The sequence below is a fragment of the Tachypleus tridentatus genome, chromosome 10 (assembly GCF_004210375.1).
Source record: "Tachypleus tridentatus isolate NWPU-2018 chromosome 10, ASM421037v1, whole genome shotgun sequence".
NCBI classification, from domain to species: domain Eukaryota; kingdom Metazoa; phylum Arthropoda; class Merostomata; order Xiphosura; family Limulidae; genus Tachypleus; species Tachypleus tridentatus.
This window is the reverse complement of record NC_134834.1, coordinates 192,819,031-192,839,339: the sequence shown is the minus strand read 5'-3', so window position 1 is coordinate 192,839,339 and position 20,309 is coordinate 192,819,031. Positions and strand designations below refer to the sequence as shown.

General features: G+C 35.7%; 1 protein-coding gene across 2 annotated transcripts; it reads right to left on the bottom strand.

Annotated features, from left to right (window-relative positions):
- Window positions 1-1,668: 1,668 nt before the first annotated feature.
- LOC143227863 (carotenoid-cleaving dioxygenase, mitochondrial-like) lies at window positions 1,669-19,705 on the bottom strand. 2 transcript variants are annotated; one of them, XM_076459211.1, is made up of 10 exons: window positions 19,481-19,705; window positions 15,589-15,847; window positions 11,594-11,735; window positions 10,957-11,098; window positions 10,274-10,488; window positions 9,209-9,475; window positions 7,647-7,755; window positions 7,153-7,262; window positions 4,896-5,004; window positions 1,669-4,339 (listed from the first exon to the last, which is right to left on the bottom strand). In XM_076459211.1, exons 1-10 carry the CDS (start codon window positions 19,596-19,598, stop codon window positions 4,182-4,184), a joined length of 1,629 nt encoding a protein of 542 aa, XP_076315326.1. In that variant the 5' UTR covers window positions 19,599-19,705; the 3' UTR covers window positions 1,669-4,181. The 2 variants fall into 2 exon arrangements, with proteins under 2 accessions (XP_076315326.1, XP_076315327.1); XM_076459212.1 differs by lacking the exon at window positions 15,589-15,847 and having other exon boundaries at window positions 11,594-11,712; window positions 19,481-19,691.
- Between the last annotated feature and the right edge of the window lie 604 nt (window positions 19,706-20,309).

Sequence of the window (20,309 nt, the reverse complement as noted above, 5' to 3'; positions counted from 1 at the left end):
TGAATGTCCAGAATCAAGAGAAAACGAACAACAAGTAACTACGGTGAATTTGGTGTTCAAGAGAATGCTTGTTCAAACGACTCGTCAGGCCTAACTGGTCACTTTATGTTGCTGCTGAAAGCGAGATGTACTCAGGAACCATTCCGTTTCTTCGTGATGATGATGAATTTACCCATGAATGCTCAAACAATTCATCTAACATCATATATTTTATCAGATAGTCGAGCGGTATTTTTCAGTATGCTGGGGAGATTCTATAAATTGGACGAGCAAACTGCAAGCCAAACCTTATATATGTATATATTTATATAAAAGTAACGCCATTGTTGGTCCTAGATGTCAATTTGATGTCATAACGGATGATGCCTGTGGTAATAGCATCCAAATGCATTGGGAATATCCCAACTATCCAATAATATCCAAACCCTCATGATAAACTCATTTGCTAAAATAATCCATTTCAATCGAATGATGAAAATTCTTATTTTTTTGAGATCTATGTAGGTTGATCCTTACAAGTAAAGGATCAGTTATTTGCCCTACATATTTAAGACCACATATACCACAAGTTAATAAATGAATTGCATTATCAATTTTACACAGTGGTATACCTTGGAGTACATGTTAAAAATAAACTTTACTCAAATTAAAATAACAGATTTAAATAACTGAGAAATAGGCGATAGATTAACACGTTAACACCATTTCCTGTCAAATAAATCAATACATAGCTGTACTTACATTAATTATTAAATTAATTATTAATACACATGCAGATTACTCATATTACAACTTGCTATTTTTTATATGAAATTGAGATTACATAAGAATGCTATTAGGCTCACATCCTTTATTAGTTCTCAAAGTACAGATACTAAATCTCTCTCTGTTGTACTCAATAATATTATGGGTGTCTTATTTGAAAAAACAAATGTTATTAAATAATTCGGATCATTATTGTTCTATTTTTTAAAAATAACATTTCTCTTTTGGAATGTTTAATATAATTTAAAAACAGCCAACTGTGTTTCTACGTAAGATTTCATCAAACTATATACTAAAATAGATTTGAATGACTTGTTCGATAATTTTGTCGATAATTCGATAAATATTGCAAAACTTTAATTAATTAAATTCAATGTAAAATATATTTCACCCTGTGTTTATAATACTTATATTACTGTCAAGAAACAAGTATATAAATAAACACTGGGTAGTCTAATGGGGGCTGGTTCATTTTCAAACATTGTAAGTCTGCGTCTATTCTTTTATGAAAACTCATTTCTGAGACGTGCATTAAATCTTAATTTATAAATCTACACCTTCTATTACGTGGATGGTTTAATTTTCAAAAATAACTTGAATTTTACACCTAACTTAATGCATCCGAAAGAACTCGTAATAGAAAGAAACAATAGTAAGTATATTAATATTAATTATTTAGATTTATAAATTAATTTTGTAGAGGGCAGATTAAAAAAAGTTAATTTAATTTTCCCATCCTTGGTCTACTTACCTCCAATTGTATTGTCCCAGGTATAAAAACATAAATGTATATAAACGATTTTAATAGTCTGAAATAATGGTAATTCTTTTGTAGATGATGTTTTATTATTCACAAATAAATCGAAAGACAATGTATTAATGCTTGGAAATTAAAACCAATTCTTTAATTTTTTTTTTAGAATTTAATTTGGCTAACAATTAAAAATCACATTAATACAAGATGAATCGAGAGAAAGAAAATGTTTTTAATTACTCAAAACGAGGTATGGACCAAACAAAGAAACTCAAGTGATAGAACTGCCTAATACAGCAATATAGCATAAATTACGGTTTTATATATATTATATATAAACACAATAAGAAAAATCAAAATAAAATTGCTAACTCTAAAATACTGTGCAAGAACTCAAACCTCATAAGCACAAAACTAAGCTATAATTTTATATCAGTATAGAAAACTGGCACCCTAATAGCTAAAACGAGTAAAAAAATAATTATAATTATACAAAAATCCAGGTTAACCACAGGTCAGAACCTATAAAAAAATGCACACTGGACTACTCTTTTACCAACGAACAGTGGGATTTACCGTAACGATAAAACGCCTCCACGGCCGAAAGGGCGAGCATGTTTGGTGCGACGGAAATTCGAACCCGCGACCCTCAGATTACGAGTCGAGTGCCTTAACCACCTGGCCATGCCGGGCCTATAATTTTGTTTTTTCCAGTATACCGGGAAGGCAAATCTAACTTCAAGTAATTAGGCTTGGCTTTGCTTTCCTGTGTTATACTTGAATAAATCTTTAAGAGAAAGGGAGAATACGTAAGAACTATTAGCATGGTGTTCGTAGTTTTCTATAATATTATTTAGTTCAGTTTAACATGTGTTTTGTGAAGGGGAGGTTGGGTGTTTCATTTTACTGTGGTTTCATTTATGTTTCAGGAACTGTAAGGGTATCTTCTTCCCACAACAAACAGTGAATGGTCAGAAACTGTAAGGGTATCTTCCTTCCCACAACAAACAGTGAAAGGTCAGGAACTGTAAGGGTATCTTCTTCCCACAACAAACAGTGAATGGTCAGAAACTGTAAGGGTATCTTCTTCCCACAACAAACAGTGAATGGTCAGAAACTGTAAGGGTATCTTCTTCCCACAACAAACAGTGAATGGTCAGAAACTGTAAGGGTATCTTCTTCCCACAACAAACAGTGAATGGTCAGAAATTTAAGGGTATCTTCCTTCCCACAACAAACAGTGAATGGTCAGAAACTGTAAGGGTATCTTCTTCCCACAACAAACAGTGAATGGTCAGAAACTGTAAGGGTATCTTCTTCCCACAACAAACAGTAAATGGTCAGGAACTGTAAGGGTATCTTCTTCCCACAACAAACAGTGAATGGTTAGAAACTGTAAGGGTATCTTTCTTCCCACAACAAACAGTGAATGGTCAGGAACTGTAAGGGTATCTTCCTTCCCACAACAAACAGTGAATGGTCAGAAACTGTAAGGGTATCTTCCTTCCCACAACAAACAGTGAAAGGTCAGGAACTGTAAGGGTATCTTCTTCCCACAACAAACAGTGAATGGTCAGAAACTGTAAGGGTATCTTCCTTCCCACAACAAACAGTGAAAGGTCAGGAACTGTAAGGGTATCTTCTTCCCACAACAAACAGTGAATGGTCAGAAACTGTAAGGGTATCTTCTTCCCACAACAAACAGTGAATGGTTAGAAACTGTAAGGGTATCTTTCTTCCCACAACAAACAGTGAATGGTCAGGAACTGTAAGGGTATCTTCCTTCCCACAACAAACAGTGAATGGTCAGAAACTGTAAGGGTATCTTCTTCCCACAACAAACAGTGAATGGTCAGAAACTGTAAGGGTATCTTCTTCCCACAACAAACAGTAAATGGTCAGGAACTGTAAGGGTATCTTCTTCCCACAACAAACAGTGAATGGTTAGAAACTGTAAGGGTATCTTTCTTCCCACAACAAACAGTGAATGGTCAGGAACTGTAAGGGTATCTTCCTTCCCACAACAAACAGTGAATGGTCAGGAACTGTAAGGGTATCTTCCTTCCCACAACAAACAGTGAATGGTCAGGAACTGTAAGGGTATCTTCCTTCCCACAACAAACAGTGAATGGTCAGGAACTGTAAGGGTATCTTCCTTCCCACAACAAACAGTGAATGGTCAGAAACTGTAAGGGTATCTTCTTCCCACAACAAACAGTGAAAAGCGGTAGGTGTAGAGACATTGTAGTTGTAAACACTCAACCCTGCATCGTTAACTAATTTTTTATGGTTCCTAATTAGTTTTTCATCTGAGGTTGGCATTTTTCTGATAGCTGAGATATCGCCAACTCATTTGGATGATACATTACCATAGGTGTCATCCGTTACGACATCAAGTTGACAACTAGAACAGACAGAGCAAATGAAGAAAGAAGCAGAAATCGGGCTACGCGATGCTAGTAAAATTACAATGTAGAGCTTTCAGTAACCTAAACACTTGAACGAAAGACGACAAACAACGACCTAAGTAATTCCTGTCGCACATAGATTGCACTTTCTAACCAAAGTCGTGGAAAGAAATTACTCCTGGAAAATAGAGTACATTTAATGAAATACTGAAAACAGTCGTTACGAGCCGTTTGAATGTTGGTTTTAAGCACCTTTAAAGCATCTGTGTAAAAAACCCATGCAAGCATCCAGGCACAGACGATTCTGTTTCGAACTCTGCACGTCCTAATTCCTTCATTGTTTTGGCGTCCAAAATCAGCAGCGCCACTTTATTCTCGTTCTCCTCGTGCAACAGAGAGGACAGCAGAAGACCTGGTCGAGGTTTGAAAAAAATAAAATTAAAAAGTCCCAAAAAGATTCATGTTAAAACACTATAGTTATAAACAATATACAAGTGATGGAAGTAATTCCTTATAGTATAAATAACTTTTAAAAAATATGCGAAAGATAAATAAAATTTCCATTTTCGTGTTTTTTAGCCTTTAAAATGTGCAAAAGAGGGCGCCACGTGTTTAAATAAGACTAAAGATAACGAAACTGAGATTTGCCTTCAAAACAAGTTTAAGTAATAGTTTACGAAAAGAACGTTATAATGAGTGCTTTTTGGTGCCTTCATTTGGAAGCATTCGTTCGACTTATTCTAAAATGGAAGAATACGCCTTGAATGAAAGAAAAATGTTTTAGAAGTAAAACTGAGACTAGGAAAATTAAAGCGATTGCTCAGTGAACGGTGTGCAGTGCTAACATGTTCGGTCTTCCCAGTTTCAGGTTTCACTTCTTCAGTTAAACTGAAAAACTCATAAACTAAGTGTATCTTCACGTACAAGTTTGTTCCTTATTTCGATTACAATAATGGTTATCGACTCACCATCGTCTTCTTCAGCTGCGTTAGGATTGGCAACAAACACCGGTTCCGAGGGTATCCTTTTCTCTTCGTTCCAAATTTCAATTTCTTTTGTTTCCGTGTTAATTTTCATCTAAGTAAGAATCGTCAGTTACGTTTTCATAACTTTGTTCTGTACGTTTCCTGTTCTCTACTTGCTAACCACAAACAAATACCGCAAACATTCCAATAAAATGAACGCATGCGCAGTAAACACAACATCATTTGCAATTGTCAGCGGTAGGTTTTCAACCATGAATTCTGGGGTTTGATTCCCCACAGTGAGCAAAGTGCTGATAGCCCACTGTGTAGCTTTAACCTAAGTAAATTAATAACAACAACTACTCAGTTCCCAATATAACTGTTTCTGTTCATTAGCTGACACAACTATTTCTATTTATCAGTTAATGCAACCAGTTCCATATACAACAAGGAGTTAGGGCCAAGCCCTATCTCAACTAGTTCTGTCTAGCTGTTAGCACAATTAGCACCGTCTCGCCACTACAACTAGTTTAATTCCTAACACACAACCAATTCTATTAAATTAACATCATTATTTGCACTGATTGGGGTAATAGAGGGCATGCGTGCCACGACCTATGGGGAATGACAGTCAACGTGACATGTATTTCATTTCAGAGTTACCGACAATTCATTTTAAGTATCATTGCTGATTTAGCAACGGTTAGTGGTAAACGAGAGTGAATACTGGATACATTGTACAGGGATACTGGAAAAACTGCATATGTGGATTTCGGAAGTTACAAAGGTTTTGCAAATACAATAGGAAAACGATACGATGGACGGAAGTAAGTTTATTCTTCACACGTGCGTCACTTTACGCTTTCATCTGTCAATGTCTGACTTTAATTCGCGGACACATATCGTGTACAGATACTATTATAACCCCAATGTGACAAATCAAGTAAGAATAAAAGAACACAATAAAATATCATATTGGTGAACTGGTTCCAACAATAAACCATAATAAATAATTCATAATTTGAAAACAAAAGATCGTCTCTAACAACAACACGTGGTAGGCTATTTGTTCAGATATTTCTCGCCACGTCTTGCTCTCAAACCTTTTTTTTTTTTTCTTTTAGTGGCTAACCACCTAGTGACACCTAGTGATGGATTGCACAAACTCTTTTTGAGCAGTAAGGACAAAATTAAACATAAAGAATGAACTCTGTAACAAAGTATATCTTTAAACCTAAACATTCTTTCATTGTCTAAGAAGCTAATATTACAGTAGAAATCTGACATTATTAAAGTAGCCAGAGACAAGAATGGAGTTTAATTAGGATGTCAAGTGTCCCGTTATTACAGGTTCGAAGTAACTCTTCAAGTCCAATAACTGTGAGCATGTTTTATGATATTTAATTAAGGGCCTTGCTTTCCTTGTTAATACAACATAACATCGCATTACTAACAGAAATAGTTCCATATTATTCACACGATTTTAAGAGAGGTAAGTTAAATATCTTGGAGCTTGGACCTTGCGTGACCTCATAGTTGGAACACTCGACTCCCAGTCTGAGGATCACGAGTTCGAATCTTGTCATCGAAAAAGCTTACTATTTCAGCCGTGGTATATTACAACGTGACGGTCAATTCTACAGTTCTTTGGTAAACTAACAGCCCGAGAGTTGTCTATTAGTGATGTTAAATAGTGCTTCCCCTTTAGTCTATCACTTCTAAACCAGGGACGGCTACTATAGAGAACCCAAGAGTATTTTTTCGTGACGTTCAACAAAAAAAACACCACAAAATTGGGGCTAAAATTGTCAAGTACAGTACATTTTGTTCTCCGTGAATAAGCGTCAAGTTTACGAACTCACTTCGTTAAAAGGGCTGGCATGGAAAGGCGGGTAAGGCGTGCGACTCGTAATATGAGGGTCGTGGGTTCGCGCTAAACATGCTCGCCCTCCCAGCCGTGTATGCGTTATAATGTGACGGTCAATCCCACTATTCGTTGGTAAAAGAGTAGCCCAAGAGTTGGCGGCGGTGGGTGGTGATGACTAGCTGCCTTCCCTCTAGTCTTACACTGCAAAATTAGGGACGGCTAGCACAGATAGCCCTCGAGTAGCTTTGTACGAATTTCAAAAACAAACAAACAATACTTCGTTAAAATACGGGATTCGATTTCTCAGGGTCAACACGGAAGACAGCCCAATGTGGCTTTGCTGTAGAACATATAAATAATATGTTTTAAACAAATTTGAATAGCAGGACTTACCATGTACGTTTCTAAATTTGGTACTTTTCGACCTAAGGCGTAGAAGAAACGATATTTTCTACCATTGTATTTTGCGTAATTAATTGCTGGCATTTCGGCATGTCCGGGACCTAAATAAGAAGGTAACATAGATAATTCAAGTGTTAGCAATAGCTTTATAAAGTCAAAATACCTATTTATATAATGCACAGTATGGTTCAGTAGTGTTAACTCTAAACGTCAGCACAGTTGTATGACTAGTTTAAGAACTTTGATTTAATTTATGGTTTTTTTGTTAGTATTATACTAAATATATAATTTCAATAGCACCTATCGTGAAAATTCTGTACTTCAAAGCTTCTGATGTGAAGAACTATTTCGTGAATGACCTTAAGTTGTTTATAAACAGTGTAGATTAAATATCCTAAATGTTTTGTTTTTATATATTATGCTTCAGTGGTATGTTTACACAAAAACTACTAACACATTATTTGATGTAGGACTACTTAAGTTACCTGGTTCGGTTAGGGCTTCATATTGACAAAACACTGACCCGTTCCGTTCAAAGTGAGCTGTAGCCTCGGAACCAGGGAGCTTCACCAGATTTTGAGATCTGTCTAAATCCTTAAAAAAATAACAGAAGTGGGCACTTTACAAATGCAGACAAATATTGTTTATTAATTTTAATTCATGAGTTCTAACTCATACAGCAGCAACGTGGCCTTACTCTTGTTCTATCGTTTTATTCACGTGTTTTAAAGGGCACGTCATGGCTAGGTGGGTTAAGGCGTTCGACTCGTAATTTGAGGGTCGCGGGTTCGAATCCCAGTCGCACCAAATATGCTCGCCCTTTCAGTCGTGGGGACGTTATAATGTTACGGTTAATCCCACTATTCGTTAGTAGAAGAGTAGCCCAACAGTTGGCGGTGGGTGGTGACGACTAGCTGCATTCCCTCTAGTCTTACACTGCTAAATTAGGGACGGCTAGCGCAGATAACCCTCGTGGAGCTTTGTGCGAAATTTAAAAAAAGCACAACAAAAACAACAACGTGTTTCAAAAGTGAGGCCTAATTTATCCAAGAATCATCATTGAGTCGTACGGAACACCGTGTGATGTGGTGAGTTAGGGCTGAAGACTGTTATTGATGTGGTACATGTTACTGAATGCCGGGACAAAGAAGAGACGTTAAAATGAACGAAAAATCGTGTCAAATTAACGACAATATGTAAGTATACGTTTATTTTGTAAACTTATCTATTGTAAACTTACAACTGCATCAACATTACTAACTTCTTTACAAGCTAGTTTGGACAGTGGCATCAATTCTCCAACATTAGTCTGTTTAATCTTCGGCCCGACAAGCTAACCTCTTCTTGTAGGCAAATAAAATGACCTACCTATGTGTCGATCAAGGAGAAACCTTTTTTGTTTTTAGGATGCAGTAGCTTAAACAAACACGGTGATTAAGAAAACATATTCAACTTGCTGGTGAAGAATATAACCAGTTCAATCAGTGACTCAACTTAAACAATAGAAACATGTCTACATGTGTAAGCCTTAATAAACGCGTACCTTTCATTGTAACAATCCATTTTAGGCTTAGTCTCTTTGTTAATTAACATGCGCGATCGTTGTTGGTTTGTAAGAAAAACAAATTCTGCACCTTCACTGACAGACTGAACAACTACGTGGAACTTGTTTACAGTTGACAACATGGCGACACTTACAAGAACTTGCTAATGCACTCGTAAAAAGTGCCTTTTCATCTGGAGAAGGTTTATTTGAATTTCTCATATTGAAAGGGTTGATTATTCATGGCCGAATATATTGTTAGCTGTGGTACTAAACTTATGAAACGATGTAACATTGTACGTACAAGCACAAAAAACAATACATGTAGCTAGATATACTGATGTCCAGGTTGGTAGTTTATCACTAAGTATATAGCTTGATCTTGTCCAAAGTTATAATTATTTACAATTAACTGTTTTCAATTGAAGTTTTCTGATTTCCATCCACATACTTTAATTTCATTAAACAAACAAAATAATTATTCCCCCCCCCCTATAATCGTACCTGTGACGATACATCCAGAGGTAAGACAAATCTTCGGACTTGGCAACGAGTCAGCTCAGCGAGATGGTAAGGGTCTTCTTTTATTTTACCCAGTTCAGCCACGCACAACCCCTTGACCACCTCGCCATCATTGTAACAGCACATGTCCACCACTAGATGGCCAGAATCCTCGTAGGCGTTTATGTGGTGGAACACCAGAAAGGGAGACGTCGTGTAAATTATTGGCAGCCGTTCGCCAGTTTGCTTGTTTATAACGTGGAAATATACCTGTGAAAAATAGAACATGTGCAAAGTTTTAACACGCTGCGAGTCAGGTTCGTTTTGAAATTAATATTTCCAAAGAAGCATGATATTTTACACTTGTAATATGAGACAGTTCTGTACCTTGACCAACTGCCAAAAGTTTTAGTTAATACCATCGTTCATTGGATAATAAGGAAATCTCCAGATGAAGTCTTTATCAAACGTCATTTTTAACTCGCTGTTTTAAATTCATCTATAATATTAAAGTGTAATGTTGTTTGGCTTTCTTCTCGAAAACGCACATCACAGTGGAAATTATATTAATTGTTATAATACTTAAAATACCCTTACATATTACTATTTACTCTCAGTAATTTTACATTTGTAAAGAACATGTTAAATTGTCACTTTAGAATGTCGATTTGGGATTAACCTTGAAAGATAATATTGGGATTACGGTCGAGAGTGTTGCTAATACCAACGGTTCCCAATCGCTGATTCAGTGAATTATAATTATTACACATTTTACTTTTATTGTGTATTGACTTAGAATTATTAAGTACGTAGGGTCTGCCTATTATGCAGACCTAGTTTTCTTGATTTATAAATTGCTTTGCTATTTTTTACCTTTGTGGTCAGCAGCTGGTTTTAGAACCTCAGTTATTAATAATGCTGACATCCAGGAAAGGTGGTGTTCGACTCAAAACTCGGAATCAAACAAACATGTTTTAATTCGTGACACTTATAGCCTTGAGCAATTGTTACATCGTTTTATCCTGATAATTTCATTTTTTCAATAGGGATAAAATGGGTTATTTTTACCTTTAGATTCGGGTTCCATTCTAAGGCATCGATATAAGCTTCCCCTTTGATGTGAAGCCACAGCAGGTGGAGAATTGATACAAAAAAGGGTTGTTCGACGAATACCAGGTAGTTCTCGGTCATACCAAAACTGTGATAGTAACTGGGCTTAAAGCGGTACCTAGCGGGTATCGAACACACTATTGAAGCAGTTTCGAAAGGATTCACGTTCACGTCTAAGAAGATAAAATAACAAACCAAAAAGTCAGATGTTTTGAAAATATAAACGTTTACGCATATTTGTTTTATATAAATGAGAAAACATGTATAGTAAAGCCACACACCCGACTTTGCTGTATTTTTCATACAATTGTAATTCTATGTAAATTTTGCAACATCCTACGTATTATAGTTATCAACGTACGGTTTGGGACATTTCGTTAGAAATTTAAATAATTGTAAATTTAAAATTCTATCTGTAATAGAATAGCAATTCTTAGCAATGTAATTAGCAATATATTATTGCTAATCGTCAAATATATCAGTAATAAGTCTGATGTTAAGCGCAATGCTACACAATGGGCTGTCTGTGGTGTTGACCAGCTGCTTTCTCTTCAGCTGATCACTTTGATGTTAGGGCTATCGCAAATAGCCCTCGAAAAGTTCTGCGCGGAATTCAAAACAAACAAACAGTTACAGACTACCTGAAGCGGGTAATGCTTTCACAATGTTGTAAGTCGGTCCACATAAGCTGAATCCGCTACCCATGTTGTAATAGGTTCCATCTCTGTCGAAGTGTGGATGTGCCGTCGCTGTGTTTATAGCAAGGTGCTTGCTCAGGTCAACCTTGAATCGTAACATACTCCAAATGAATTAAAGTGTTGCTTTTAAAATATAATTTAATTCATATTTGTGTACCATGTTTAAACTCCGAAGATCGTATTAATGTTTTTTTAAAAAAACAAAAAGGATTCCCACAAACAAACTTGAATAATAAATATATGTGGATGCTACATTTCTCCTTTCAACGATAACATAAATCAGTGTTTATGTGAAAGCTTTTAAACTCTGAAAATCTCACTATTGGTGTTTCTACAACATTAACGGAGATAAAAAGTTCTGAAATGCTATTCTGAAATTATTCTATATAAAAAATATTCTATATAAATATACATATTTATAACTAACATTATCTACGTCGGAAGGGTTGATCACGGTTTTCTATTTTCAAGACGTCTTGGAGTTCCCCAAACTTACTTAAAGCCAGACTGGTAGATTATATAAAATATACTATACACAGGTTGAATACTTAGGGTATTATGGAAAGTAATTTTATCTCACCCTGCTCATAGTTTCCAGTTTTTCAGGGTCTACTCTGTGTATGAAATTCGTTTCTGAGCACACGTAAAACTGGTCTCCCAGTTGGACAATGTTGAGCAGATCGTTGTCTGTGAAATCTTCTATAATAAACTTAGACATAAATCTAAAAACAAGAGAAAATATGTCACTTTGGTTTCAAAACAGACTAAACTATCTTCATAATTCACATTTGGGTTACTCTAAGAATTAACAACTAACATTATTAATTCACATTTGCTAGATTAACACACTAACATTATAGATATCAGAGTAACCTAGATTAACACACTAACATTATTAATATCAGTAAACACACTAACATTATTGATAAGAAGTAAGCTAGATTAACACACTGACATTATTGACAGATTAACACACTAACATTATTGATATCAGAAGTAAGCGAGATTATTAATATAACATTGATATCAGAAGTAAGCTAGATTAACACACTACCATTATTGATATCAGAAGTAAGCTAGATTAACACACTAACATTATAGATATCAGAAGTAAGCTAGATTAACACACTAACATTATTGATATCAGAAGTAAGCTAGATTAACACACTGACATTATAGATATCAGAAGTAAGCTAGATTAACACACTAACATTATTGATATCAGAAGTAAGCTAGATTAACACACTAACATTAGTGATATCAGAAGTAAGCTAGATTAACACACTAACATTATTGATATCAGAAGTAAGCTAGATTAACACACTGACATTATTGATATCTAAGCGATTAACACACTAACATTATAGATATCATTAACACACTAACATTAGTGATATCAGAAGTAAGCTAGATTAACACACTGACATTATTGATATCAGAAGTAAGCTATATTAACACACTAAGAGTTAAGTTATCTAAAGTTATCTAAAGTAAGCTAGATTAACACACTAAGATATAAGATATCCGATGTAAGCTAGATTAACTGATTAATATATATAAGATATCCGAAGTAAGCTGGATTAACTGATTAATATATAAAGATATCCGAAGTAAGCTAGATTAACTGACTAAGATTTAAGTTATCAGAAGTATGCTAGATTAACCAAGACAAAAAGAAATTAAAAACAGCGCTGAACAATTAATTACACAGGCTGCAAAATCAAGTTTCATAAAAACATTTTTTGATTCTAATTCAGCTAAGCAGATTTTGTAAGTAATGTTGGTGGTTTTTTATCACGTAAGAATTTTTTTTACAAATCGGGAAGAAATAAAACTCTTAATGAGATCAAATTATTATCTGGTTTACCACAATGAATAATAATTATTATTATTATGTTTCTTAACAAAAATACAAACAAACTGAAGTACAGTGATGCCAAACGAATGTGCATCCTGATTCATGTGTTTGAAGTTAAGCACTAAGCTCACGATGGCTTATCTGTGCTTTACTCACCACGAGTATCGAAACCCGGTTTGTAGCGTTGTAAGTCTGCAGATGTATCATTGTGCTACTTGGAGACACCCCATTTATCCTGATTTATTTTAATATATAATCTGTGTTTTAGCTTCACCACTGCGTATCGTGGTCTTTTTTTGTATTGTGTTTGCATCTTGTTTAAATAACCAGCAATAATCAGTCATCATGCTGATGTTCCACCTATCCTGCTACCTCCTCTCTATTTTCCTGTGTCTTGATGAAATCTTTCCCGTGTTCTTCGCTGACGGCACCCAGATGTTTAAGAAAATAGTCAATATGTGGGTGTAAGAAACGAACTTTCAAGTTCGTATTACAGTCCAACTCTTTGAATTTGTTGAACAAGATACTGACAATATTTTAGTAATATCGGTCCTAACAAAATTGTCAGTAACCTCTTTAAAGGCAACTTTTCTCATTAGCTTCTAGGAATATTCATCTAAAGTCAATTTTCTAATCTGTGTCCAAACAAAAATCCCTTCTTTAAGTTTCCCATCTGAAAGAGCTGGGAATTGGCCACATAGGTAGTTGAAAAAGTCGCCATCTTTGTCTAAGGCTGTTACAAGCTGCTTCATGAAGTCCAGTGAAGTGTGAAGGTTATGGACTTCCTTTTTGTTAACCAAACTTCCACGTTCAATGTTTTTCAATCCTGATATCAGGTTGAATATATACGACCATTGTTTCTTTATCTAGTTCTGGTTTCGTGCTCTGCTGTCCTCATTGTTTCTTTATCTAGTTCTGGTTTCGTGCTCTGCTGTCCTCATTGTTTCTTTATCTAGTTATGGTTTCGTGCTCTGCTGTCCTCATTGTTTCTTTATCTAGTTCTGGTTTCGTGCTCTGCTGTCCTCATTGTTTCTTTATCTAGTTCTGGTTTCGTGCTCTGCTGTCCTCATTGTTTCTTTATCTAGTTCTGGTTTCGTGCTCTGCTGTCCTCATTGTTTCTTTATCTAGTTCTGGTTTCGTGCTCTGCTGTCCTCATTGTTTCTTTATCTAGTTCTGGTTTCGTGCTCTGCTGTCCTCATTGTTTCTTTATCTAGTTCTGGTTTCGTGCTCTGCTGTCCTCATTGTTTCTTTATCTAGTTCTGGTTTCGTGCTCTGCTGTCCTCATTGTTTCTTTATCTAGTTCTGGTTTCGTGCTCTGCTGTCCTCATTGTTTCTTTATCTAGTTCTAGTTTCGTGCTCTGCTGTCCCATCGACACAAAAAACATGGACATTTTGTATAACAGGATTGTTGACTACATCACCATACAAAGAACGTTTAATTCTTCACAAAGTAGCCAGCCATTTTATTTGTATTTGACCTTATTAAAAAGAGGTTCCAGATTTTTGTATGTTTCCTTCAAGTGAATCGAATGAGCAATAGGTACAGATGCATATATGTTACTGTTGAGGATCAGAGGATTCGATGAACAATCGGCACTTACTTGGTTCATAAACTGCAGCTCCAAGAATTGGTATTAATTCAGTAATATTGTGACAATAAACCAGTGAACCTTCTTGCGAAAAGTGTGATATAACTCTTTCTCACAATTTCCGTATCAGTAAAATGATGTCCCTGAAGAAAGACAGTTCTTAGTTCGAAGTCTGGACCCAAATATCTCTGAATAATCCTTTAGAAGGCTCAAATCTCCTGATAATTAAGTTCATCTTGTGTTAAAAAGTTGCGGTTCACCAGATGTTTCAGGATAAAAACAATCTTTATCGTCATTTCTCTTAACTGCAGAATCAGACGAAACTGTATCAAGAGTCTCTGATGTAGTCAGGTCCATGAACAACAGGTCTTATAGAAGATTGAAGGTTCAGGTAAGAAATTTCTTTGTTATTTCAAGTGTTGTATCCTTGCACGTTATACGAGCAAAAGTAGCAGTCATCTCTGTAGTGTCCAGGCTCACGCCCAACCAATAGAATTCTAAAAGGCAAATCCTTTTTCTTAACAACTGTCCACTGTTTCAACTCTTCGACACAAACGATGTAAACTTCTTGCAGAGTCCGTTATTTGTCTTGGTCCTGAAGAATTTTATTCCAAAATACGAGTAATATGCTTTTCTTCATGAATTCTGTAATGTTTTTTTCTTTTCAAATACGACAGAATACATTTATTCAGGCTCCTGTTGCTACAGCGACGAATAAATAATACTAAAAATAAAAATTATTAAAGGGAACACACAAACAAACACTATTCAGAAGTAACACGCCATGTGGCCTGTTAACCGTTTATTTACTAACTGTGTGTTTCTCGTGGGTTATAGAACAATCGATAAGAATCACGTCGCAGTTAGTTTAGGAAAATCTATAGCTAATGGTTGTCAGTATTTCAAGCAAAACAAAATGTGATCAGATTTTAACGGAGAAATATGGATAACATTTTTGAATTCAGTGTACAAGAATTACTGTGGGACATGTAAAAAATTCAAGACAATAAAACTATCTCAGGCCTGTGTTATCATATATTTAACATTCTGAAAGTGTTGTCGTCATTGGTGGAATAGACAATTAAACTTGTTGAAAAATTATGAACTTAAATTAAGACTTATATTGACCTTTGAAAGATAGTTTTACATGGATCTGGAAAGCCTCTGGTGCCAAACTCCGTTACGACAATACGGTTCGCACTCACGTTGCGTTTGTACGCGTTACTGTGCAGAAATCTGTTCATATACGTCACGTGCCCATCTCTAACACGGAATCTATGCATTAGAGCCATGCTGTCAAAAGCATGGTTAAACTTATCATTGCCAATTTCCAACAGACCTCCGCCATTCCTGAGTAGACTACCTCGTAGCCACCTGGGGATTTCACCTGGAAATTAAAATATTGAAAAAGTATTGAATCTCTTCTTAGCAGTTCATAAAAATTTAAAACTAATTTCTTATTACAAGTTAATGCAAAAAAAACGAAGAATAGGAGAGAGTTTGAATTTCGAGGGTTAACTGCGCTAGCCGTCCCTAATATAGCACTGTAAGACTAGAAGGAAGGCAGCTAGTTATCACCACCCACTTTCAACTCTTGAGTTGTTCTTTTACCAACGAATAGTGGGATTGACCGTCACGTTATAACACCCCAACGGATGAAAGGGCGAGCATGTTTGATGTGACTGGGATCCGTACCCCTCGACCATTAGATTACGTTGTAATAAAGAAACAAAAACAGTAGTAATTTATTTAATAATTCTTTAGCGTTTCCAGCTTATATTTATTTACTAATAATATTATAACTACGAGTGAGCTCTTTCCTCCAGTTGTAAACACTAAACTGTAATTTTGGGTTTAAAACAAAAACGTGTATATAAAAGTTGTTTAGATAAGACAATGGGACAATGTAACAAAATAAACTGATACATGTGATGCAATATGATACGATATTGTCTTGCGAAATGACAAAAGAAAACGCGTTGTATTATGTGCTTTACATACAGAACGCAAAGAAACTGGATTTCAAGGCTGTTCCGTTGATCTTGTGATTTGACGTCTGACTGTTTGAAATCCTGTTTAGCAAGAAAGTATAATTTTACAACGGAAATATAAGCCATTTATATTCGTCATATGTTTTGCCACGTGAGGACTAGAAAGGCTTAAGTTTATTGTTTAAATTTTGTTTTTTCTTTCAGCTTACATCGTTTCTATGTATTAAGTTCCTTAGTGAGGTACCTAAAAAAATGTTATCTAACCATAGCAGATACATCTAAACTTTTTTTTTCTTTTAACAACCCTGGTTAGTATGTAATTTAACTCTTTAGTTTGTTTTTGAATTTCGCGCAAAGCTACGTGAGAGCTATCTACGCTAGCTGTCCCTAATTTAGCAGTTTAAGACTTCTTGGGCCACTCTTTCATCAACGAATAGTGGCATTGACTGTCACATAATAAAACTCCCAAGGCTGAACGAGCGAGTATGTTTGGCGCGACGGGGATTCGAACCCGCGACCCTTGGATTACGATTCGAGCGCCTTAATCACCTGGCCATGGGAAATTAAGAAAGCTTGCTCCTGATTGGATGTTTTTGTACACATTACATCCTTATGATAATTTGGGCCAATTAGATTATTCAGAATAAATTAGTCGTTTATGTATTTATTTTGTTCTGTCAGCCTCCCCCTTGTGACTATTATTATTAACATTTTTCTTCTGTTGATACTTGTCAATATTTATATTTATAAAAGTGATTTTTAAAAATGTAATTTTTTTCTTAATGAAGCCGAGAATTAATATTTAACATCAGCGGTATTTTGTACACTTTTGCAATACGAGTCGCAAAATAGACCTTAGGCTTTTTTTACTTCAGTTTAGATTTTTGCCTTGTTTTGGGACGTTGTTTCGCTTTCTTCTTACATTTTACCGTGTTTCACTTACAGCTTTTGTTTTATCGGTTGTTTGTTGCAGATAAACGAGTTGATTTGCGTCATAAAACGCCAAACAACCAATCAGCTAATCATAGGGCTCAGATATATCCAACTCTCCCTAATTTGAAACTACTGATTAAAGGGAAGGCAGCTAGCCAGCATCACTCACCGCAACAAGATATCTGTCAGGCTCCTTGAAACTAATAACAAAAACGACAGTAGTTTTACAACACGTCCACAGTGAAAGCGTTCAGCACCCCGAACAATCACGTTGCGATTCGATCGCCCTAATCATCAAACATGCTCGTCTTATTAGCCATTAAGACGTTATAAAGTTACGGTCAATCTCACTATTCGTTGGTAAAATAGTACCCCCAAGTGTTAGCGGTGGGTGATGATGACTAGCTGCCTTCCCTCTAGTCTTACACTATTAAATTAGGGACGTCTAGCACAGATAGTCTTCGTGTAGCTTCGCACGAAATTCAAAAAGCAAACAAGTCGCAAAAAACAATATAATTTCACAAGTTAATTTAATAACTTAGTAAGTTATAGACGTTACTGTCACAATAAGTTGATCTAAAGCAGAATAATTATCACCGTAAATTATTTACGTTACAATAAAGTAATTACATCACATTATAATTATTACAGCGTATTAATGGCTTCTGTACACTATTACAAAGTTACTACCGCAAATGATTACTACAGTTACGTCACATCTGATACAATTCAACCATTACCATTGTTTTATGTCTGTTACAACATAATTCTGTCTCCCGCTGGTACAGCGGTAAGTCTACAGATTTACAACACCAAAATCACTTCCCATCGGTGGACTCAGCAGATAGTCCGATGTGGCTTTGCTTTAACAAAACATACACATACATACAACATAATTATCACTACCGTTTCAGTTATTATTGTCGCTGTAATGCTCTTCCTACAAAAAAACCACTACCATCATTGCGTCTGTTACAACATAATTCTCACTACATTAGGCCCAGCATGGTCATGTGGTTAAGGCAGTCGACTCGTAATGTGAAGGTGGCGGGGTCGAATCCCCGTCGCACCAAACATACTCGCCCTTTCAACCGTGGTGGCGTTATATGTGACGGTCAATCCCACTATTCGTTGGTAAAAGAGTAGTCCAAGAGTTGGCGGTGGGCGCTAACTGCCTTCCCTCTACTCTTACACTGCTAAATTAGGGACGGCTAACGCAAATAGCCCTCGTGTAGCTTTGCGTGAAATTTAAAAAAAAAAAAAACTAATGCCTAGGCAAAGGTAAGTGGCTACCTAACTCTTGTCTGTCAACTAAGATAAAAAACAAAGCAACAGAAACTGCATGATTTTTCTAACCAATTCCCAAAACCGTTCTTTACCCAAATCGACTCGCTAACCACTAGACGTCTTATCAAATATAGAATTTAGTTCCCAGTGAGAAAGGAGAAAATTTGTGAAACTAAATATGTTGTCATAACAATGAGAAAAAGTTATTGATTGCGAATGTAACGAAAATCGGATGAAAGAACATTCATTTTGCTGCACTTGAACATTGTGTCTCTATTAGAAATAAATTACTGTCTTTATCTTTAGAAAAATATGAGACCAAAGTGTCTCGCTCAAACAGGTTCTAAATGTGGTTTCATAAGAAAAAACCCTTTGAACGAATCATGCCAAACTTCTGGTTTGTTCTTATTCTTGGTTTGGAGATTTAATAATTCTAAACAACTGATAAAGTGTGGTAAATTCTGGCAAAACAAAATATTATAAGATTACTAATTTATTCAATAAGTGTGTTTTTTCGTATAGCAAAGCCACATCTGCTGAGCTCACCAAGGAGAATCAAACTCCTGATGGTAGTGTTGTAAATCCGTAGACTTACCGCTATACTAGAAGAGAGAAAAACAAAGAACGAAACTTAATATTTCAAATTATATTGAATCAATAATTCGTTGTCTTTCCTAAGTATGTAACTACGATATGTTCACAAATATCGGACTTAGCTTTGCGGTACTAAATGCTTAAGAGAAATGGTGGAATATATATGTTTTTTTTTTCTTCCTTGACATTTAAAAAATAATGAAAGGAAAGCTTACCGGTTATTTTCCCTTCAATAGGTTCGGAGCATTCCTTTTTACAAGATCTCAGAAAAGGCGCAAAATTAGAAGCTTCTCCCGCGTGCGTCATCTCTGTTGTGGCGCGAGCTACAGCCATACCTAAATATATGCTCGAATTTAATAACCACCGTCTATATTAGAGTAGTGACGTTAATACTAGAGGGCGTGTTGGATGGGACTAGATTGGCACGAGAAACTAAAGTAAAGCAATTCGCAGTAAAACACTGATACGTTTTACTTTGTCCCATGACAGGGCATCTCACAACCCGAATTAATATACGGAACAAAAATAGTGCAGGTAGTTTACAGTGTAACTCGAGCTGAAACAAACAAGCAAATCTCAATGATGTTCGTATATTTATTTACTTTAAGAGACAGTGTCGAAAAACATTAATGCATTCTTTTTACTTAAGGACCTGGCACCATCTAGTGATTTGAGCTCTCGACTCGCAACCTGCGAAACCCGCCACCGATTATGCTCGTCCTCTCAACTATGGAGGAATTATAATGTGTTTGTAAATCCCATTATTTGCTGTTAAAGCGTAACTCAAGACTTGGTAGTAAGCGATGTCGACTAGCCGTCTTTCTTCTAGTATATTATTTCAGAAAACCCTCGAGTGTATCCGTGAAAATGAACCAAAAATAACTTTTTATTTTCTTGATTGAGTTAACCACAATTTTAAATATCTTCTCCTAATTCAATACTTCAATAAATTATCTTACAGCTTTATTATGAAGGTCTGTTTCTTTGTTTTTTAATTTCGCGCAAAGCTACACCCAGGCTATCTGTGCTAACCATTCCTAATTT

Coding starts and splice junctions, on each gene's coding strand:
- LOC143227863 (XM_076459211.1), bottom strand. CDS start 19,598: ATGGCTGTAGCTCGCGCCACAACAGAGATGACGCACGCGGGAGAAGCT. Junction 15,848..19,480: donor TATTGAAGGGAAAATAACCG/GTAAGCTTTCCT, acceptor TTTAATTTCCAG/GTGAAATCCCCAGGTGGCTA. Junction 11,099..11,593: donor AACTGGAAACTATGAGCAGG/GTGAGATAAAAT, acceptor TTACGATTCAAG/GTTGACCTGAGCAAGCACCT.